This window comes from Podarcis muralis, chromosome 10 (genome assembly GCF_964188315.1).
Source record: "Podarcis muralis chromosome 10, rPodMur119.hap1.1, whole genome shotgun sequence".
In the NCBI taxonomy this organism is placed as follows: domain Eukaryota; kingdom Metazoa; phylum Chordata; class Lepidosauria; order Squamata; family Lacertidae; genus Podarcis; species Podarcis muralis.
This window is the reverse complement of record NC_135664.1, coordinates 48,053,603-48,077,137: the sequence shown is the minus strand read 5'-3', so window position 1 is coordinate 48,077,137 and position 23,535 is coordinate 48,053,603. Positions and strand designations below refer to the sequence as shown.

Here is a 23,535-nt window from a genome sequence, read left to right as displayed (position 1 = left end):
CTAAAATTGCATGCACATACTGAAGCAACTCTGTCTGAACAAGACATGCTGTATGCAGTTCATTTATTTATTTATTTATTTATTTATTGCACATTCAGCATTGTGGTTTATTTTTCCAGGCAATATAGAACAACAGGTACACAGCAATACTTAAGATGTAAAACACCCTTAAAAACAATACAAAACAATAGGGCTAATAATAAAGTTTTAAAATTCTGCATAGACCCATTGGCATTAAAAAGTGTTCAACAGATGCTTGAAAGTCACAAGTGAGGGTGCCTATCGAATTTCTGCTGGAAGAAGGTTTTCACAACATGGGACCCGTGAGGTTAGTCTGGCCTCTGTAACATGGGAAACTTAACAGTTCTCCTCCCAGCAGTCTCAGTGATAATTAGCTGAACACAGTAGGCCCGGTTTTCCCCCAGCAATCACTTCATAACTTCTAAAGTTGGAAGGGATCCCTGAGGGTCATCTAGTCCAAACCCCTGCCATGCAGGTCTCTCAACTAAAGCGCTGTTTCTCTCAGTTTTAATCCCTCACAGGAATCCAACTCAAGAAAAAAGAGCCAACAGCAAAGAAGCTCGCTCTCCTCTTGCTTGCAGTCAAATGAAAAAAATACATTTGCTTTTAAGGTAATCCATTCTTAAATTCCACAGATCATCTTATGTGGCTGCTGTGTCCCTTATTGATAACAATAGAGTAAGTTGGCTGGAAATAAAGGTTCTCCTCAGGAGTGTTCTGTTCTCAGGTTAAGAGCAGCATAGAGAACGAGAAGAAAGGACCCTCTGTGAAGAGTTCGAGACATGTACACCTGGATCAAGGAAGCCACAAAACTGTTTGAAAACATGTGAAGGGGGGCAGTCTGACTGCAGCAAAGGGGATCTTTTCTGGCTTAGCTAAGGCCATAACATCTGCAGCTATCTCTGGAAGGAGCATGTCATATTCCGAATTGCTTGGCCTCCAGCCTTTCTGCTCGCCTACTCCTGCCCTTTAGGCTTTGGAGACCACAAAGAACTCATTGTATCCGCTGGTCTGAAAATGCCGCTGTTTTCCACAGCTCCTTGCAGCAGGGCTGGTTCATCGCACCGCTGCCAGGTGACTGGCTGTCAAGAGCCCCAAATCCTCTTGTGTAAAGGTGAAGTCACGGCTCTGCCTGGATGCAGGAAACACCCTTCCACACCTACCTTGCTTAGCTCCTCATTCCAGTTTCCCTGGTCTGACCAGTTTTTGCATGGGTTTCTTGGGAGACGACTTGGACTAGCCGTGCTTGCTTTCCCAAACAACTGATCCAACATTATGTTATTTGAGGTTTTATTACCGTCAAGCAGAATATCAAACTTGGGGGGGGGGGGGACAAACGGTATTGTTCCTGTTATTAATTATTCCTTTCTCACCACATCGTCATCATTTTATCTAGCAATATGGTGCTTTTAAGAAGAACCATGTATGACAAGTTTCTGCCCCAAAGGGCTTACAAGCTAAAATACAGACAGGGAAACTGAGGAAAGTGTTGGGAGGAAATGGGCAAGCAAGAGATGAATATGTGGTTCTTTCAATCATATTCCTTAGCTTAATTCAGTGTGGAGAACCTTAGCCCTCCAGAGGTTTACACAATGTTGTTGAGTTTATGCCTGGTTTTGATAATTCTGAAATGAATGGCTAGTGACTTTTGATCACATGAATGCTAATGCTCCTTAATAGCTGGGTCTCCCTCTCCAGCCCTTGGAATGGAATATTCCCAGCAGATACTGAGGTGAAATGGTTTAGAGCCAGTTCTGCAGTATGAATTTCAGAGGCAGAGTGTGTGTTGATTTGGCTGAAGCATCCTTGGTGTAAAGTTGCACCTTTTGTAGACTTCATGGAGGATTAGTAGCTCTCACCTCCACTATGCTTGCCTTGCCTATCTGTTTTAAAAGCAAATATTACAAAAAAATAATGATGCCACAATAGTCCTGTGCTCTCTCATTCAAAAGAAACTAATTCTGTAGTGCTGTCCCTGGAACTTCTCAATGCTTGGCAGCAGGGAACATGTAACAATATGCACATTCATTAGTGTCACAGCGTGGGACCAAAATCTGCTTCTCTTTCATTCCCAGAGAGGATGGGCAACGACATTTTGAAAGATGCCAACTGGAACTCACTAATGCCATAATGTATGTGATTTCTGTAGATTTATACAGTTTTAGTAGAGTCCTGGTTTTTCATCGGGGGGTCCAAAGCCAAACAAACAAGAAGCAATATATGCTAAACACGGCCTTCCTTTCGATGCTAAATTTCTGTCTTTCAGATGCATTCAAATGATCAAAAAACAGGCAGTACAAACTCTGCATGTTCTAGTGAGGCAACTGTCTTGAGTGTTAATGGGAGGGTTGGAGTTAGAATTTTGATAACTTTAGCCTGAGCCATCAAGAAGTTTATTTGCTGCATCGTTTTGGGGACAACCAACTACTGTAAGAATCAATGAATGGGTCCCCCCTCCCTTGCCTCCTCTATTAGAGCCTTCCCTGAGAAACTGGGTCAGATATTCATTCTATCCTCTGAAGCAAGATCAGTGACAGGTGTGGCCTCAGGAGAGTTCCAAGGGGCAGAGAGAGCCTTGGAAGTCTTCATTTGGCTCCCAGGCCAGAGGTTCTCCATTCTTGGCTTATGTAGGCAAAATAGGCAACGGTACCACACATACACTTGCTGGAGGTTGGGGGAAACCCCAAGGTTTGCAGATTTTAAAAATACAAAAGGGGACGACAACAAAAAGAGCACATTGAGGACCAAGTTGTGGAATGCTGACTTGACTATTTCATTGAAAAACTGGATTACCAGGTGAGAGTGGAATGGAGTTGTATTGCACTACTACAGCTGCCCCCTTTCCCCACTGGTGGCTGGAAAGCTCAGGCTATGGTTGCCAGGCTGGTTGGGCTGGTACAGACCAGCTTGGCTCTTCAGTGCAGTTTGCAAAGAAATGCCCTACAGGTTGGTATAGCATTGTGCAGACATATCATGCACTGGGCAGCCATAGACTGCATGCAGACCACAAAGGGCACACTTCCCTAACCACAAGAAGTCTGTTGTCTCTTTTTTAAAGTGAATTCATTGTGCAAGGGCAACAGAGCACTTTAAGCTACTTAAATTGCACAGACCTAAATTTCCAGCTTGTACTTGAATCCCTCTTGCAAAATAACCAGAGTCTGAAAGTGGCCAAAGGCTTCACACATGGCACTTGTGACTCTTTTTCTTCCTTCACACTTGTACATTTTTTCTGCAGTAATGCTCTCTGATTTAGCTCAGCTCTAGAGGCCAGGCAATTCTCAGCAACTTTTTAGAAGTCACATGCTCCTCACTTCCCTGAACTGTGAGTAGTTAAAAAAGGAGCACTGCCAGAGTTCGGTTTCGTTTGGGGTATGTGTGTGAGTGGAGAACTGGAAACTGTGTTTCTGCAATATTTTGCTTATTTACCATTATACAGGTAGAACATATCTGGGGGCACAGGCACTCCAGAGAGTTGCACCTTGCAACTCACTGGGTGCCTCCTCTCTTTGCTGTTGTCTCTCTGCAACCATTTTTAGCACTACCTGCCCAAGGGAAGCAAGAGACAATGGTTTAACTTACTTTCTTCTTCTGACACACACTGATGGCTTTTTCAGCCCCAAATATTTCTGAGAGATCTCTGCATCCAGAAACCATCTTCTGATAATTAGTTCTCCCAGAGAGATTTCCCCCTTGGCCATTCAGGCTTTCCAGATTCTGCAACAATAATATGTGCCAGGCAGGTAGTATTTGTGTTGTAAATTAATGTGAAATGACAACCTGAAATTAAGTGGTCCAATATGCTTACAAGTCTTTGAATTGGATCCAGACTAACTAAACTAGTTGCCCTTATGTCCCATGAGAATCCATGTGAAAAAATTAGTTATGATGACCTGCTTAAATCCCACTGATTGCAAAGGGAATTAGGTGCAACTATCTAGGCTGGATTTTTCCCAAAACATTTGCATTGGTTGGCCAGAACCCTAGAGCTGTGAATAGTAGATACATATACCATTTTCCCCTAGTGTAAGGTTACCAGACATCCCCATTTCCTGGGGACAGTCCCCAGATGTACAAATCAGTCCCCATACAAAATCCATTGAAGTTGAAAATTGTCCCTGGATTCATTGAAAAAAACCTGGTAACCTTACCCTAGTAACTGTAAGGAATAAAGGAGGCAGGCTTTAGTATTATTTCAGCTTCATGTATAGATTAAAGGGCCTAATACTCTTATTTGGGGGCATTTCAGAAACAGGTAACCTATGTATGGCCATAGGCAGTCATCATTTTACAGAAAATCAGCTTAGCCCACAGGACTCAGTCTGTGTCTGGGGCGTGTGATATTACAGATTTGAGTTTGGCATTCCCAGGAGGACCGCTGAACTCTCCAGGGCTCAGGCCTTCCCTGCCACAACTACCAATCCTTCAGCACCAAACTCTTGCTTGTATGCCTGGTCTCCTCCAGCCCAGCGTCATGTCATGAAGAGCCCTGATGGAGCAGACCAAAAACCCATCTAGCCCCAAAAGTGGGGAACCTGAAGCAACTAAGGGACTCAAAACTCCCACCAGCCCGAGCCAACAGAGGCCGATGGTCGGGGTGTGAGTGTTGGGAGTTGTAGTACAGCAACACCTGGTGGACCAAAGGTTGCCCCCCCCCCCCCCGATCTCTAGACCAAATATCCCGCTTCCCACAGAAGCCACTTCGGTGCTTCCGGGAAGCTCACAGACCCGTTTCCCGCGGATGCAGCTGGCGCTGAGCGGCATGCTGCCTCTGCTCATGGAAGCTCCATTTGGTGTTCCTAAAAATAAACTGCCGCATCTCCAGCCAGCGCGCTCCGCTGCCGGAGTCCGTCCCCTCTCGGCTGCCCGGGAGCGAGGCATGCCCTCCTGCTCCTCTCCAGCCCGGCGGCCGCGCCGCACCTCCCTTCGCCCGCCAGCTCGCGGCCCAGACGGGCTTCTCTCCCGGGGCCGCTCCATGAGTAACCGCTCCGGTGGGGTCGGCGCGGGGATCATCATCATGGGCGGAGAAGCAGCGGCGGCGGCGGCGGCGGCAGAGACAGGTCTGAGCAGAGCCCGGCGGTGTGGCTGGGCGAGAGAGGAAGGAGGCGCCCCCCGGGGGTAGGAGGCGAGCCGGGAGCCGGCAGAGGGAACCTGAGCGCGGGCCCCGGAGCTCAGCCTCCCCGCCCAAGCACGGGGCAAAGGAGCCGCGCCGGGCTGGGAGGCACAGACCCGCCTCGAGCCGCGCAGGAGCCGCCCGCATCCGACCAAGGCGCGCCCAGCCAGCCTGGCGCGGCTGCCTCTCCGCCCCATCCATGTCCCTCGGCCGGGCGAGGGCGGCGGCGGCGGCTCCCTGAGCCTGGACCCGCGCCCCGCTGCTCGGCTCGTCGCCCGCCCCGATGTCGGGGCCCCGCAGCGCCTTGCAGGCCTGGTGCCGCCGCCAGTGCGAGGGCTACCCGGGCGTGGAGATCCGAGACCTCAGCAGCTCCTTCCGGGACGGCCTGGCCTTTTGCGCCATCCTCCATAGGAACCGGCCTGATTTGCTGTGAGTACCGGGCGAGCGCCTCAGACCCCCGACCCCACCTCACCGCGCCCCCCTCCGGGACTAGGCCCAGCAGCCGCGCTCTCGCCTGGGCAAGCAGCCCGCCCGGGGGACGACTCCTCTGCGGCTGCGGAATGGAGATTTGAAAAGAGGGCAAGGGCGGAACAAGCCGTAGAGAAAGAAGGATTGAAGGAAGCCCCCTGGCCATGGGGTTGATGTGGGGTGGCCCTCGAGTGGGATTTAGACTCCTTAGGAAAGAGGAGAGGGAGCCCAGGTTTGCCACACCTGGCAGGTAGGAGGGGAAGCCTTGTTGTCAACGGAAAGAGGCACTCAAGCGCACACCCTTCTGCTCCATATTCATTGATCCTGAGTGACTTCTGTCCTTTGCTCATTACAGTTGCCAGTACAAATTAGGGCCTCGCCTCAAAAATGAGAGCCTAGAAAAGGCTGGAAGGAGAGGCCGCCCTTTTAATCCTTCTTTGATCACCCATAGTTGTATATAGAGATTAGGGTAGTTAAAACGTGGGAGTAATTTATCTGCCTAAAGGTGATCTCATGACCCAGGTTGCGTGTAACCATGGTTTAGCCTGAACAAGCAGACGTATAAGTTCCTAGACCCAAGATCATAGCCGCAACTGCTGTACTACAGCGAGCAAAGCCATGGTGTTATGCTTGAGCCTGGTCTCGTGGTTCGGTCTTGCTGCAGAGGCACCGTGCGTTGTAACCAAAGTCTGTTTTTGGTTTATCACACTCTCTTTTTTGAGAGCGGGAGACAAACCATAAGCCTGAGTCTGGATGGGACACTAAGCCAAACCATGACTTAACTATGGGTAGTACATTAGGGCTGGGAGAGGAGCACTATGGCTGCAGTTAGGCTGGGAGGGACTTGTGTAATTGATCATTCGTGCTAAGCCATAGTTTTACGTGCAAACTAGGCCCATATATAAGGGAATACCAGACGAAGTCGTCAACCCATATCAAGGAAGAGAGGTTGTAGACTGTTTTTCTGAAGTCGGGGGTCTAGTTAGGTGGTTGAAAACATCTTTATCAAAGAGGACTTGGAGGGAGCAGATTGAACCTGATAATGGGGCTCCTCTTTGCTTGGGCTGCTCTGATGGGAGTGGTGGCCTCAGACTGCCATTGGCATAGCTGCTCTGAAATCATAGAGGAGCTTTCCAGCCAAAGAGAGGCATCTGATTATTGGGGTGCTGGTGGTGCCGTCTTAAAATCTGAATGCCAAGATTCATGTGCAACCTTTGATCGGTTCAGCTTCCTTATCTAACCCAGTACACTGTGGAATTTCTTTATCACACACCTGGTTGTTGCAAACTGATTGATCCTTTTTCTAGAAAGAGAGACAGGTTGCCTTTAATATGTGATAGTGCCAACTTCTCCTGACAATTCAGTATTATCGTTGCCATTTAGTGTAGTAATTAATACTTCACCTTCTAATCTCATTTTGAAAGCTTCCTGCATTGTCTCAGACAATGTGCTGCTTCCTTCCATATTACTATTTATAAACATGACTTGTGAATTGCAGCACCGGAGAATAACATCCATAGACAAAAGCAAGAGATTGATGAATGTGACCTAGTTTGTGTCCTTCAGTGACTTCTGTGCTTGTATTACAATGGACGGTTGCATCTGGTTGCTGCTTCCTTATGATCTGATTAAGTGCCTGGGGAGAAAAAATGGTGCTGTTTCAACAGGAAACTTCCTTATGTAGAGCTTTGAGAGTGTTCAAATTCAGGTCTTACTTGGCAAAGGTTTTAATTTAAAATAAAAAATTTAAAAATTAACTAGCATTTCAAATAACCATGTAGGTGAGAACTGGGAAACATGACCTTCCAGATGTTGCTGGACTACGAGCCCCATAATCCCTGACCTTTGGCCATGCTGCCTGGGGCTGAGGGAGCTGGAGTCCAGCAGTATCTAGAGGGCCCTGCTGCAGACAGGGGATGGCATTTTTTTTAAAAAAAATATTGAATTAGGACCCGTATGGTAGAGTCCCATGGACTGCAAGAAGATCAAACCTATCCATTCTTAAGGAAATCAGCCCTGAGTGCTCACTGGAAGGACAGATCATGAAGCTGAGGCTCCAATACTTTGGCCACCTCATGAGAAGAGAAGACTCCCTGGAAAAGACCCTGATGTTGGGAAAGATGGAGGGCGCAAGGAGAAGGGGACGACAGAGGACGAGATGGTTGGATGGTGTTCTCGAAGCTACCAGCATGAGTTTGACCAAACTGCGGGAGGCAGGGGAAGACAGGAGTGCCTGGCACGCTCTGGTCCATGGGGTCATGAAGAGTCGGACACGACTAAACAACAACATGGTAGTTTGGAACAAACAAAAACAGTCTAGATATGATAGAAATTGAAAATAGTAAAAATGTTATAAAAACAAATTTAACATACAGTTAAAACTCATTAAAAACTTGACCATCATTTTTTTAAAAGAAGTCTTGTCTGTCAACTGGGAAACTATGAACAAAAGGGCCAACTGAACTTTTGGGAGAGAGAATTCAGCAATTGAGTAGTTACCAAGAAGGTCTTTTTACTGTTAGCCACACCTCCTTTGGTGGCAGAACAGGGCTACTGATGGCAACAGTAATGGACAGTAGGTTTGTTTTCATCATGCTCTGCCTCAGAGGTTCCCAGGGCATTTTACTGACCTCTGCAGGAGACAGATTGCTGGGGTAGATTTTCCAGAAACACGTGAAGTCTCTGGTTTTGATTTTCTTGCAAGACAGCCTTACACAAGCCAGTAGTCTCTCAGCTTCAGGCCCTTCCCTCTCTGCTATTTGGAATCAAGAATACTGGCCTACCTTACAAAGCCATAAGGATAATTTGTTGTGGTAATGTATGTAAATGGTGCCAAGGTGCGACCTGAAAGTGCATGAGACTTGCTGAAGTCTAAGAAAGTCTAGGCAATTGCCTGGATAGGTGACCATTTGGGCACCTTATGTATCCTGCATTGGATTCCATAACAGAAGAAAAGCAGAATATTTAAAATAAATATTCCCTTCTTATATGTGTGTTATATTATCATCATCATGATTGGCCCTTTTTTATGAGAACATTTGCTACTCTTCAGAATGGAGACTGAATTGTGCTAACACGTTATCTTGGTGATTTCTACTCTAATTCTGAGATGTTTTCAGTGTAGATACAGAAGGTTAGCTGCTAATTAAATCAGCTTTGGTTTAGCACAGGTCCACACCACATGCGAGAGAGTAACCCACAACCTGTAGCAAACAAGGTTTTGTTGCTAGGACATTGTTCTATCTTCACAGGTGGAGAAGTTCTTGCCAAGGGTCTCCATGCAGTACTGTGTGACATTGACGTGCGATGACAGACAGGCATGAGAACAGTGAACAATTCATACACTTTTTAGATGTGTGTGGCAGCTGTTAAGGGTCCAAAAAGCAGTTGTTTAAAGAGCATGTGGCCTAAGCCAGCATCTGAACAAGTGGGTCAGAAGAGCGACATTCAGCAGTGGCAAACTTCTCCAAACAGCTTTTCTATCCCATTAAGCAGAAGTCGTTGCTGCTAAATATCCAGGACATAAATCTCTTTTCTAGCAGATGGTCTAACTAAGCACTTCTCAGTTTAGTGAACTATATTGCAGACTTGACACATAGGACCTTACAAGGACATGGCACGTTAAGAAAGGATTTTCGAAGCAGCATCTAAGGGGAGTGTTGAATCATTTTAACCACTTTAGTATGCCTTGATTTGGAAGCAGGGGATCTAAGAGTGGAAAGAACCACTCAAACAGATCAAAAGCAGACCCTCTCTCCTTCCCTTCATATTAATGGGTTCTGGCTGTGGTTGCAAGGTCCTCCACATGGACTGGCTGTTTCAGTTGAGGCCTTGGAGAACTCAAAGAATCTGCTTAGACCACAGTGAATTCTATAAAAGCCCTGAATGCTCACATGCAGCTGTGCTATTAATCATTGCCACAGCTTACACAGACCATATGATCAGGGCTTTGTGTGGTAAAAAGTAATAGAATTGTTGAGTTGGAAGGGACGGTGAGGATCATCTAGCTCAACCCCCATTCAATGCCGGAATCTTTTGCCCAAAGTGGGGCTTGAATCCACAACCCGGAGATTAGGAGCCTCATGCTCTACTGACTGAGCTATCCCAGCTGCACTACCACTAAATAAATCAAAACTCCACTAAGGAAAGATTTCTGTGACTTGAATAGAATACTTTTTAATTCTTATTTTGCGTAATTTAGTCTGTATGTTTACTGACTTATTCAGCTTGCGCTAGTTATAGGGGAGGAATATCCTGCCTATTGGCCATGTGAAATCTTGCAGTCATTTTGACCTGAGATTTCACCAGGAGTTGTCAACATGCTTTTAAGCATATCTTCACAATCTTATGGACTAGGAACTTGATTTTTTTTAAGTATAGGCACCAAGGAAGCTGAAGTATGTTATTTTCCCCTTCCCTGTGCACCAGTGTGGAATACACACAGCTCTATTTGTAGGGGGCACTGAAACTGCCTTCATATACATCATTAGTGGTGAACCAGATATGGGTTGAGGAAGAGGATGATAGACCCCTTCCACCCTCTCTGTTCATTGTGGCCTTTCAGTGAAGGTGATGTGTGGCAACCCATATGTTCCTTGTCATTCACTCGCACTTGGAATAAGCCTTGCCCTTTTGTTTTCAGGGTAGTCGCTTTTTCCCCCCTGACTACACAATGAACCAGAGGAGCCTGGGATCAGACACAGCTTTTCAAACCCCGGGCCAGTGAGTTGCGTGTTGGTTCGATTTGACCAATGAGGTCTCTCTCTCTCCTATATCAGTATTAATACCATCCTTGGGCTCAGTGAAGTTTTCTCTGGGCTGTGGTGCCTCTGTACATGCTAAGCATTAAGTCTCCTTTTATATACAAGCAGCTAGTCAATGTTGTGTCCTGGCTGCATATCATTCCCATGCTTTATTTTTTTGCATGTGAGATGATGACAGAGGAGGTGTTTCATATTGAGATTAACAAATAAATCACAAAGAGAAATCCCTGCTGCTTTAGAGTTAGCAGCCAGAGGCCCTGGGCTAAACCTGGCTCCTGAGAGGCGCTGCCTGGCTCTCTGTGCTGCCAACCTGGGGGAAAGATGGATATAGAGAAATCAGCGTCTGTGGTACGGGATAGGGATTAAGGGCCATCAGCTCCCTCTCACTTCTCAAAGTGGGTTTCTAAGATTATTAGTAGCACAGAGAGAGAAGCTTGCAGTATCGTTTGACCCACTTTTGCTTCTGCGTTGCCTAAACCCGCTCCAGCGTTGAGCCGAGCCCCTCCTGGCCGTATCTGTGCTGAAATCCCATCCTTTCTTAGTGAGTAGTTCCTGCAGTTGAGTCTCCATTGGATGGATGAGCTTAAAAGCAGCACTGCTAAGAGGCCTTGCTGGGAAATGCACGAACCTTGCTCAAATGAGAAAAAAAGTGTTGTCCTCTTGGAGAAAAATGAATGTTCAGCTTCACATGTCTTTGATTATCCAGTTGTGAACTTCCTCGACTCTGGCTATAACTAGCGCATTTCAGTCCGTGTTTCTGAGCTGCTGCTCCCAGCTGCATCTTTTCCTTCATGCCTCCCTCCCTCTTTCACTATTGCTCAGCAAGCTTACGTTGCTCAAGGAAAGCTCATGCAGAACAGGAGTGCCTTATATTCCATCTTGCCCTGAAGGATCTAGTAGTTAGTCAGTGGCCAGAAGGCTCTTCACTGAGGTCACCTCAGTAATTGGAATACCCACACCGTGCTAGCTAGGTTTGCTTAGGCTGATTTGCAGATCAAACTTTTGGGGGCCTGAAATGGGCATCCCTGAAACAGATGCAGTAATGATACTGGGCGGTGCATAAAAAGCAATGTTTACTCTAATGCCGGAATGGCATGAATGTATTCTGTTTCTATACTCTCAGGTCCCTCTTATTTCCAGGACTTGCATATAAGGCTAAAAAAGTACACCTTTTTTTCTCTTGAGGGTACTCACTCAGCAATATGCCAGTGAGATGGCAAAGTTCGCTCTGTGTTTTGTGTGAGGAGCATTGCTAGGTAGGGCCCACAAATTGAAACTCTTCTTACTTGGCAGTTTTTATAAGTAACATGAATAACAGGAAAAGAAAGACATGCATAGACCAGACCTACATATGTTTGTTCAGGAAGTTAGCCATATGGAGTTCCTGAAAACGTATTCATAAGATTTCAGTCAAAGTTAGATTTTGTTATCCTTAAGTCTGCAATTCATAAATTAACACAGGACACGTTGCATAGAATGTAAGTGCTAAAACTCTTTGCTTTGCAGGGTTGAATAGGGTAGCAGGAGAACAGACTAAATTAAAAATAAAACCCTTGTGCAACTGATGAAATGAATCCATGTGAAGAAAGGGAGCTTAGCCCCATCCTTAATCAAAGTGCTTGTTTTCTTGCACATGAAGCAGCAGGGGGTTGGACTAGATGACGCTCTGGGTCCCTTCCAGCCCTACAATTCTGTGATCTTTGACTTCATCTCAGGTGCATGGAGATGCCTAATTAAGGGTTTAAAATACATACACAATTGCTGAGATCATTGGGCAGATGGTGCCATCATAACCAATCATGGTTGCTGTTATGGTGGATGTGCAACAACTCAGACATTTGCAGATCATGCCCTAGCTTGTTAAGGTTCCTCCTTTGCGAAAGGTACTGGAAATCTTGGCAAATGTTACCTCTTTTGCTGAACAAGCGTCCACACCATTAGCAATTAAGTGCCACTGGGTAGTTTTAGACTCTGGATGTAATGGTCTTACACCCCACCCCCTTTAGGTGGAAGCACTAACTTACTTCACAGTGTGGCAAACCACAGCCTCCTCCTATGATGCTGTTCATTGCTGTACACAAAAGTCTTTCTTCAACTACAGGATGCTAGGGTAGAGTTGCCATATTTCAAAAAAGTTGTTGAGTCTTTTTGGCAAAGGTTTTTGTTTGTTTGTTTGTTTGTTGTTGTTTTGGCCAAAATCTCCCCCCCCCCCCAAATTGACGTTTTTGAGCTGTTTTTAAAAGGAAATTTGTCAAAACCCCAACACTTCTGACATGGGTTGCCATACACCCGGGTTTTCCCTGACATTTTTACCGATTTTGGGAAATTGTGCCCAGATGCTATTTCCAACGGACGAATCCCAGATATGTCCAGAAAATTTCGGACGTATAGCAGCCCTCTGCTAGGGGAAATGTCATGTGTGAAGCAGTCCACATGATGGTATATTCCTATTTGGGTAGACTGAAATGTCATACGTGCGCTGGCTAAGAACTATTGGTGTAGAACTGTACAGTACCTTTGTGGAGCAGCAGTGGAAGTGTTGGTTTTCTTTTGAAAATAATAATAAGAACCAAAGCTCACTTTTTATCTTTGGTCACCCTAAAATCGAGGTTCTATGGCCTGCATTTCCTGCCTTTGTGTTTTGTAAAATGCCGTAGTCGGAAGCTTTCTTTTCCTGCCTATAACATCAAGGACAATTAAACTACAAAGATTCTGTGGTTTGAAAAGTGTGCTTTGAAGTGTCTCTATACTAATGGTTACCCAGAGATGCTGCCTCTCAAATCTCATGTGTGATCTGGTATAGATTGAACTGTGCTTCCTGCTCCTCTTGTAACACCTCCTTTATTTATTATTATTATTTTTTCCTTTCAGGGACTTTAATTCGCTTTCCAAGGACAATGTATACGAGAACAACCGCTTGGTGAGTCCCCGCCTCTGTCTTCCCTCTTGATTACTTCACTTAATTCTGACGCCATTCTGGCTTACAGCAGGGTTTGAAAAAATCCCAGGTGCCTGGTTGCCCAGGTGTCTAGAAAATACGATGCTGGCACTCAGATATTTTGACAACTCTTTCCAACCCTGGCTGCATGATTGTGTTTCTGATGGCTGCATTCACTTCTTGAAGTACCGAGGGGATTATCCCTCTTATCTCTTCCCACCTAAATATAAATATGTTGATATCCAGCAAGTTAAGATATTGAAGTATAAATAAATACAAACAGTTGTTAGTTAATAATAAATATACAATCACCCAAAAGATCATCTGCTGTGCCCACCAGGATGATCTTGTGTGTTTCTGTTTTTGTGTTCTTCTAAGTACCCGGGTTCTGCAATTCACTTGCTTGCAAATTCCAATTGTTCAGTCTATATAAAGAAATGAAGATGTTCCCTTTTCATCTGATGAATGTGAACTGCCTTGTCCAGTAACTACAAGCTTTTGCTTCTGGAAAGTGTTGGACCTTCAGTTTTCTGTAAAGTTTAAATGGATGCATGCAATGCATGTGGACCAAAGTTTTGGATCGTGAGCTGCTTAATGTTTCCGGGATAGAGATGGGCCTGGCAAGGGAATTGGTTTGTATAGGAAAAGGAGCAGAAATGAAACTGAAAGCAGCCATTACTGAAAAGAAGGAAGAATGTGTTCACTTAGGCAGTTTGTATGATTTTATCTCAGATTAATAAGCTGAAATACGAATTAGACTTTTGGCTGCACACACAGACTCTAGGATCCTTTCTTCCTTGTACAAACAATCAAACCGTTAGCTGTAGTTTCCCATTTTGTCTGAACTAGGAAACTATGGTTAATAGCTTCAGAACAAGCTGGAATTATGAAACCTTTCAGCTAAGTTTTAATCAGAGTAGAGCCATGGAATTTAATGAACGTTACTAAGCTGGTGAGGGGCAGAAGGGGCTTGGCAACCTGGGAAGGAAACCCATCTAGGAAGAGGAAAACTCTAATCCTAAACCTCTGTTGTGTTGTGGGATATCTTTGGGAGGAGAAAAAGCTAAGGAGTAAACCCTAGACAAATCTGGAGTCCCCAAGATGGTTGGATGGTGCCTTATATGCTTCCTTCTGGCAACTCCTGCAGCCAAGCTGGTACCAAACATATTGCTCTGCTTTCCTTTGGACCACATCAGCGAGGCCAAGAGGGGGGTTTTGTTGTCTGGGCAGTCCAGGACCTCCATACACACTGCCCAGGTTTGTGCCCCAGGGAGATCATTTTGGTGCTGCTAACACAGCAGTTTGGTTTCACCCTCGGAGGCGCACTCCATTGTCTCTCTAGACAGTCTGATGCTGACTAGATGTAAACTGAAGACTCCCTGACATGTTTGCTTGCTTGTGTGAAGGATGGGGCAAAGGCCCCAAAGACTCTCTCCTCTTCTTTCTTTCTTTCTTTCTTTCTTTCTTTCTTTCTTTCTTTCTTTCTTTCTGTTATTTATTAATGTCATATGCCACCATTCCTCCCAAAGGAGGCTGTGACTTATTAAGATGAGATATGGCCATCTGAATGTGGTCAGTGTACAGCTCCATCCTTATTCAAACAGACTGAATAAAACTAGTTGCAACCAGACTGTATTTGTTAGAAACTCTCTCCCCACCCTCCACTCTGTTCCTTAAAAACAGAAATCAAGTTCAGATTTCCAGGGTAGCATATGAGATTCCACATTTGCACAGCAAACTTGCAGACCCAAATATGCAGCCCAGCATGACGGCCTTGCCATGACAGTGGAGGAATGTGCTTAGATTTCTCTTTGTGGCCTGCCAGCGATACCAAGCAAGTGTAAATAATAATCTCAGCTGGGCAAACAAGCGTTGATGTAATTGCAGACTTCTGCTGGAGATGGGCTGGTTCTGACATAATCCTTTGTGGTTCCATTCTGGAAAACGCCAGAGCAAACTATATGTACGTACAAATGTTCAGGCATACTTAGTCAAGAGTGCCTTTATTGAAGTTTTGCCTTTATGTTTCCCTTGGCACTAAAGTCATGGTACCAGGCTTTCTTACCATGTTTAAACTCCCATCCCAAGACCAAATGGAACCATTTGCTGTGCAAGCAGAAGTTTTCAAGTTTGATCCCTTGTATCTCCAGGTAGCGCTAGGAGAGACTGAAATCCTTGAGAGCCACTGCCTGTGAGCATAGACCATTCTGAGCTAGAGGGACTAATGGTCTGATTCAGTATAAAACAGCTTCCTAGGTTCCTACTGCTGTGGTGGGCAAATCTCCCATTTCTGTGTGACTGGTATTTGTTTAATATGCATCTCTTCCTAGTGTTTTGTTCAGTGTTGTTGTCTTATGTTGTATATTGATTGCAACCGCTTTGAACACATATTTCTTGGGGGGGGGAATGGGAGAAAGCAATTTTAAGCAAACAAATAAATAAAATATACTCCACACAATATGGTTTATTCTTTATATTTGATAAGCGCCAACATTCTCAGATTGAGGGAGAGAGCCTCAAGGTCACCCAGTAAGTCTGTGGTGCAGCTGAGAATTGGTCAGAGTCCAAATTCTGACTAATGGGCCATGCTGGAAGCAAATATAGCGTCGTCATCTCTATTCTGCTTCATTCTCTGTCCCTGAGCAATTGCTAATGACTGGAGAAATTCACTTTGCCATACCCTGGCAGGGGCACTTCTGTTGCCACTAACTTCTTCCCAATTAAAGTGTGTGTGTGTATTTGTGTAATATATATAGAGAGAGAGAAAGAGAGAAATTTGGAAGGGCGGGTGTTAAACTAAAATGGTGAAAATGATCATTGGACCCTTGCTGAAATTTCAGGGGTGAACCACAGAAAAGCTCTGCTGGTTCAGGCCAAAGGCCCACCTCTTCTGGCACCAGATGCCTGTGGAAAGCTTGAAAGCAGACCTGAGCACAGCAACACTCTCCCAGCCTGTGATCCCCGACAACTTGTGATCCCCTGGCATTCAGAGGCATGCTGCATCTGACAGTGGAGGCAAAACATAGTCATTGTGACTGGTAGCAATGCCAATGGAAAGAGGTGGTATGATTGGCCTAGGTCCCAATATGTGTCATCTTCCTTATTAGTTCCTTCTGTACTGCAAGTTTCTACTTGGCGACTTCTGCCCTTGTTTTGTTCCACCAGTGGTACATGCCTGCCTCTTTCTCGGAGTCAGCTTCCGCTTCCTGATTGTCTGCTCTTTGTTGCCTTTGCAGGCCTTTGAGGTGGCTGAGCAAGAGCTGGGGATCCCTGCCCTGCTGGATCCCAGTGACATGGTCTCCATGAAGGTCCCCGACTGCCTCAGCATCATGACCTACGTCTCTCAGTATTACAACCATTTCAACAACCCCAACCAAGGTGAGAGCTCCAAAGCGGGGCATTTCCTACAGTTACCCCTCCAGGGATCTGAATGACACAGAGGAGGAGTTGTGCTCCCCCCCCCCCCCCCGCTCCATGACAATATTGGCACCTTTGCTCGCTTGCAGTCCATAAAGTTGTTTGCAGTGGCGAGCACTGACTTCTCCAAGCTTGATGAATCTATGCCCTTCTCCTAGAGCAGGTGTGGAGGACCTTTAGCCCTCCAGATGTTGCTGAACTACAACTCCCACCATCCCTTGTCTGTGGCCATACTTGCTGGGGCTGATGGGAGTTGTAGTTCAGCTGCTGAGTCACCCATGAGCATGAAATGCTTGCCTTTGGTGAGTGGGTTAGTAGATTCCGAAGTACCATACTGGGAGCAATACACCATCACCCTTCCTGAGACTGGTGTGGGGCAGGACACAAAACACTTGCCTGCTCCTAATTTGCCAGATTTTGCAGATCCCCAGAACTGCACATGGCTTTAATGATGCTGCTGCTTAATGCTTCTGGGCTCTGTGCTGAAAGCTGAGTTTAAGGGCTCATCGCAGCTTTGAAGTATAAAGGAGTGGGGTGAATAGTTTGCCCACAACAACCGGAAAGAACAGAAACTCATGTAGGCTGTGTGCTTCCACCCCTGTCTAGGTGTTTTCAACTATGAGACAGTAGCAAAGTGAGAAAATCCACTTTGTCAAATGCACTGATTGTCCACAACTTCTGGCCCTGAAAGCATACAGGCTAAAAGGGGTGGGGGTGGATATGCAAATCCATCTCCAGTGTCCCTGCATTTACCAGCTCTGCTTCAGACCCATGTTGAGAGGGAAAGTCTGGAGATTCTAAATGCGTTCACCCAACAGGCCTAGAATCCTCCCCACGAGCCTCTCCTGCCTTAGCTGGGTTCTTGATCTCAAAGAGCCTAGGCACGCTCACCTAAACACATTAAGACTCCCTTTTCTGACTTTCCCTCTGGTTTGTGTTCAGAGATGTGCTTGGGTACATGTACTTGTCCCATGTCCACTTTTAGCCCACATGCTTTCAGATGAGCACCTGAAGAGGGCTTCTGTCTTTTACTGACTCATCAGCCACCATCATGGATTGGTTCCCATTTGTCTTTGCAGCCAGAGTCCTCCCGCCTATGAAGCACCCTGCAGTTGCCTCCTCACCTACTCTGCCAGCACACAAACCTGTGCCTGCCTCCGAGACCACATCAGAACCCAAGGTACTGAGCCTGCTCCTCTAATCGGTCAGATGTCTCTAACCTGCTTCAGGTTCCAGTTTCTGAATTGATTCTTTCCAAAAGCAATAGATTCAAAAAGTATGGCTGATCATTCTGTCCTCTTCAGCTTTGAAGAATTTACGGTTCTCCTTTTGTGGTTACTGTGGCAGGGTTTATATTGTTTCTGCACTTGGCACAGAGATATGTATATTTCAGGAAGGGGAATGCAGTGTATAGAGCAGGTGTTACTCACAAAGTTCAATGCAGCCGTTGTGCCACTAATAACAGCCCACAAAGGCAGGGGTGGCCCTTTAGGTATTGTTAGTCTTCCAACTCCCATCAGCCCCAGCAGCATGGCCAATGGTCTGGGAGAGTGGGAGTTGTAGTCCAATAATATCTATAGGGTTAGAGGTTCTCTTGTAAGGGTTTGCTAAACCTTATGTTTATGCTACCTGCCAGGGATTGCAAAAAAGGGGTGTTTGAGCACCATGAATGCCACAATACCTGAGTTGTAAATTGTGCAGGTTTGGTGTAGAGAGTTGCTGTTATTCCTGATATCCGAGGGCCTTTTTTTTTTTTTTAACATAATTGAGTATTTTGAAATAACTATCCCTTAACTCACATCAGTGGTTGCTGTGTTTACAGGATATCAGCCCTACATATCTTGTTTCACCTTGGGATAAAAACAATTCTATTGTAAACAACCTTTTTTCCCGTGACAGGGGTCAACATTTTTGCCCAGGGCAAATAGCAAACCTGTTAAACCTTGTCATGCACATTTCAAACTAGGATTCAGTTGCACATAGAGGCTGTGAAACAGATCTTGCCTCTGGACAGGGTTGCTGTATGATAAACACCTGTCTTTCTCCAGTCAGCAATAATGCATGAAGACAAAGTACTGGCTTCTTCCATGACTTCTCAGTATAACACTTTCTACTGCCAACAGTTCCACATGATCATGTCAAACAATAACACAGAAGCCTGCAATCATCCGAGGAATGGAAACATGCACGCGAAGAAGGAGGCGACAGTGAATTAGGGATCCTGCAAAGTCGTGCAGCACATTTGCTCAGGCTTAACAATACATTCAAAATCCAAAAGAGAGTATAGCATGCCTCTCTGCTGAAACTCAGAAACTTTCATGTTTACAAGTGAAAATGTAGACAGACCTTTTACCATAACTTAATCAGAAGGGTTGCGGGGTGTGTGTGTGTGTGTGTAATATCAGAGTCCATAGAAAATTGCTTTGGTGTGTGTGTGTGGATGTGGCATGTACACCTCTGCTTGGCCACTCCTGATTACAGAAAACAAACCAGTTACCTGCAAATTGAGAATAAGCCAGATAATGCAAACCAATTGGAGGTAACAACTGGATTTCTGAAGAAGAAGGAAGGTCAAGATATGGCTTCTATTCTGAAAAGAATATTGTAACCTGGAAGCTATATATGTGCCTCTTTCAAGGGTCTTGTTGAGAGATTTAGTAGTTCCCATGAGCTGTTGAGAATTTTACATTATTGAACTGGTATTGGAAGATTCCCCTCTTCCTCCTTGGCAGTCATCGTAGGAAAGAGCATCATGCTCCATTCATTCCAAGACTGGCTGAGAGCCAGAGCATCTTGCTGAGATCTGGGCTGCGGATGTTGGATAAGTCACTTCTTAATACTTTGAACTGGGTGGGGCAGGAATTTGCAGCACAGTGGAGCCCTAAGTTGGTAAGCAACCCTAGTACCTGAATAGATCTTTCTTCAGGTTTGAGGCTCTGCTGTGCTAGACAAGAGTTCTCTTGAGGCCAGTCCCAAGAATGTCAGAATCTCTTTGTTTGTGGAGGCATTCTTACACCACCTTTCTGTTGCCACAGGATGAGGATGCTGCAGGCCTGGCGGAGCAGTCCCAGCGAACCACCCTGAGCAGCACTTGCGCAGCTTGCCAACAACACGTCCACTTGGTCCAGCGCTACCTGGCTGATGGCAAGCTGTACCACCGCCAGTGCTTCAGGTAAGCTCTTCCTCCTCACTGAAGTCCAAGTGGAGCCACCTGCTCTCCTGTAGCCTTATCCTTCTTTGCCAGGCATGGCCTTCTAATTATGCCAAGCCCACGGAGATCATCTCTGTTTTCTGAGTTGTGAGAACACACTACCTGCATATTTTTGCTAGCTACCATGAGGTCAGTAACTTCATTATGAAAAGAGAGAAATAAGCAGCAGCCTAAAACTTCTGTACTTGAGTGGGTCCCCTAATTGCTGCTGTTCTGAGAATCAGGCAGAAGGGGCTTTACTTGGCTGGTGGTTGTCCTCTATTTGTCTTTATAGGATATCGTCCTCGTATAGATAGATAGATAGATAGATAGATAGATAGATAGATAGATAGTCCAGTAGCACCTTAGAGACCAACTAAGTTTGTTCTTGGTATAAGCTTTTGTGTGGATGCACACTTCTTCAGATACGTCCTCCTTTAATTAGCATTTAAATTAAAAGCTTTCTTTTTAAGGCTGCATTTCAGTACAATAGGAGGACTTCTGTTTCATGTCCTTCTCCCCACAACGCCCAGAATCTGCTCCTGAGGGTCCCCCCAAACCTCCAGGGCTGATTTTGATGGTACGAAGGGGTGCTGGAGAGGACATTGCACACACAAAAGTCTCTTGTAGTAGTGGAGCTGCCACATTGGATACAGCTCAAGGTCCTCTCTAAGAGATGATTCCAAAAATATGACATCAGGTAAAACACAGATTGCAACAGCAGCCAGTGAATAGTAGCTACAAAGTAGTCAGACTTTTAAACAATGTACAGCCCAGCATAAAAATAGCCAGAATGTCCAGATAAACTGAAGATTAAAACCCAGTCCTCTAAAACCCAGCAGCCTAAAAAGAAAAAAGAAAACTGAAACACATGGGGCTTCAAGGCTTTTTCACATCACTACTGTAGGTTAAATGATGAGGTCATATCATTTTTTTCAAAAATATGGGCAAGTGTGGGAATATAGAACTCTACTGTGATGTTCTGCTACTAAATCCATGAGGCTCATAAGTCTCGCTCTCATTCCCAGTTGTGACCTGCTTTCCGTGTTATTGGCGTACGACTGTAGTGTAGAAAAAGTGAGAAGCACATTTTCCAAACCAGCTTTGATTGTTTTACTTAATATGCCTTTTCTCTGAGGAATAAAATGTACTTGATTAACTTTATGGTGTCATATTTGCCCACACAAAAAGGGAAGACAGATCCAGCCCCGGAGAGCAAAACTGCTTTTGAGTTTAAGTCATGTGAGAGAGACAGCACCAGCCTCTGCTCTGAAAACCTTATAGCCTGAGTTAGAAGTGCAAATCAGTTGTAATTTCTTTGTGGACAAATGGGGAATCAAGAAACAGAGAAGCTAAGTGACTTAGCCTAGAGTGTCACAGGGCATCTTTGGCAAAGCTATAAAGGGAAGTTTGTTCTTCTAAAGGTGCCTGTGATCACAACTCCGCAATTCTTGCCTATCTCCACTGTTTGGTGACAGGCTTTGCTTGTGTCTCTGGCAGGTGTAAGGAATGCTCCAGCACTCTCCTCCCCGGTTCTTACAAGCCTGGACCTGAACTGGGCACGTTTGTGTGCACCCAGCATCGTGGCAAGTTGGGCCTGAGCGGGAGGATGGAGCGCAGACCAAGCCCAGATCTTCAGCACGCAGGGGAAAGCGGAGAGGCTGGGATAGTGAGCACTGGTGCGGAGGAAGAGAACGGAATACTGGAGGAGCACCCATCCGCCGCGGAAGAGATAGGCAAAACGGGGGAGAGGGTAGCTGATGGAGTGGAGAGCGAGATGCCTCTTGCGCAGCCAAAGAACGAAACACTCGCCCCTGCTCCCGGATCTGAAACCTGCTCCCAAACACCCCCCAAACCTCCTGTGCCAGCAAAGCCACCTCTGCTCATGCAAGAGAAGGCTAGCCTGCAACATGGGCAGCTCAAGGAAGCTCGGCCCAAGCCTGCCCCCAGGAAGAGCACAGACACAGCAGCTGCCCTGTCACCGCCAAGCTCCCAGCCTGTTCCGAAGCCCAGAGCCAACGTGCAAAGCGAGGGATCCAGTGAGCCTGGCACTGGACTGGCCAATGGTAAGGAAATGTGTGCGAAGAGGGAAGCAGTGAAAAACCCATCTGCAACACCATGGCAATAGCCAAACTGAAATGGGAGCCCTCATTTGCAGCTTGTGTGGATTGGAATCTTAGAATCACAGAAGGAACCTCAAAGGCCATCTAGTTAGACTCCTGAGGCAGGAAACCTGCTGCTACAACATCTCTGGTAGGTGGCCACCCGTGATGTTGCAGGAGCAGATTCCCTGCTGTCTCTTTTTTGTAAACTGAACTGCAGCCATTCTTGTTGAGGGGCAGTATAGAATTTTCTGCATAAATAAATACAATTGGCAGGGGGTTGTACGAGAAAACCTTTGGAGGTACCTTTCAGTTGTAGCAGTGGGCAGCTTGGCAAAAGCCCTTTTGTCCTGTGAAACATACCCTTCTGATGGGACAGATAACCTGGATTCTGTGCCCACGAATTGACTGCATTCACTCCTTGTGTGATACTTCATTCTTCTTCCACAAGCACGATTTTCTGGTAAGGACCAGTGGAGTGGATGGAAAGAAGGGCGTGGAGATTCAAGGCTGGGTGTGCCTTGGGCATAGATCTGAGAGCCGTAGCCAGGATGGAGGGAAAGGAGCTGTGTGGCTGTGCAGTCATGCTCCCAGAAGGCAATAGAAGATTTATTTGGCCACTTTCCTAGTTTCTGAGGTTTCGCAAGATGCCGCGCAGCTGCATGTTGGGAGCTTTCATCCCTGGCTATAAAAACAAGTTATCCCAGCGTAATGGATTTGGACATCCTTGCTAGGAGATGAGACACATGGGTATGTTAAGAGCATCAGGAGAGCCCAGCTGGATCAGACCAGTGGCCCATCTAGTCCAGCATCCTGCTCTCACAGTTGCCAACCAGAGGCCTATGGGAAGCCTGCAAGCAAAACTAGAGCTCAAGAGCAGTCTCCCCACTTGTGGTTCCCAGCAGCTGTTATTCAGCAGCAGATTGCCTCTGACGGTACAGGGGGAAAACAGAGAGCTATTAGCCATTATGGCAATCTGCCATGACTTTGTCTAAGCCTCCATTAAAGGCACCTATTTTGCTGGCTATCCCTACGTCTTGTGGGAATGAATCCCATAGATTTAACTGTGTGCTATGTGAAGAAGTATTAAATGTTGTCCTGAATTTTCCAACAAATTCAGTAGTGCTTGAAAACTGTTGTGAGAGAGGGAGAAAAATCCTTTCTCTATCCGCTTTCTCCAAACTGTTCATAATTGTATACACATCTATCATGTTCTCCCTTACTTGCCTTTCCCCCTCTCCTAAACATAAAAGCCCCTAATGTTGCACCCTTTCTTGTGTTCTTCATTTCTGGATTAGGTAGGCCTCCTGAGCCCTGTCCTCCTGTTCCGAAGCCCAGAGGCAGACCCACGTCCTCCGAGCGGTATGTCCCTTTTGCTTGCAAATCACACTCAGATAAATGTCGACCTTCCCTCCAGTTTCCTTTTTCCCTATTCATGCAAATTGAGCTGCAGGATGGGCATGCATTGGAGGTTTTAAGTGAGGGATGGGGGCTCATTCAGAACTTGTTATTCTGAAGTAGTG

General features: G+C 45.9%; 1 protein-coding gene across 3 annotated transcripts in view; it reads left to right on the top strand.

The window, feature by feature from the left end:
- The first annotated feature begins 4,833 nt into the window (after positions 1-4,833).
- The window catches only part of MICALL1 (MICAL like 1), a 32,472-nt gene continuing 13,770 nt past the window's right edge, over positions 4,834-23,535 (top strand). For 2 of the 3 annotated variants that reach the window (XM_077934975.1, XM_077934974.1), the window contains exons 1-7: positions 5,266-5,563; positions 13,237-13,285; positions 16,540-16,681; positions 17,800-17,900; positions 19,756-19,892; positions 21,411-21,976; positions 23,311-23,374. In XM_077934975.1, coding sequence (XP_077791101.1) covers positions 5,418-5,563; positions 13,237-13,285; positions 16,540-16,681; positions 17,800-17,900; positions 19,756-19,892; positions 21,411-21,976; positions 23,311-23,374 — 1,205 coding nt within the window. In that variant the 5' untranslated portion in view covers positions 5,266-5,417. Of the gene's footprint in view, positions 5,082-5,265; positions 5,564-13,236; positions 13,286-16,539; positions 16,682-17,799; positions 17,901-19,755; positions 19,893-21,410; positions 21,977-23,310; positions 23,375-23,535 lie in introns of those variants that run through there. The other variant, XM_077934976.1, reaches the window with a different exon arrangement.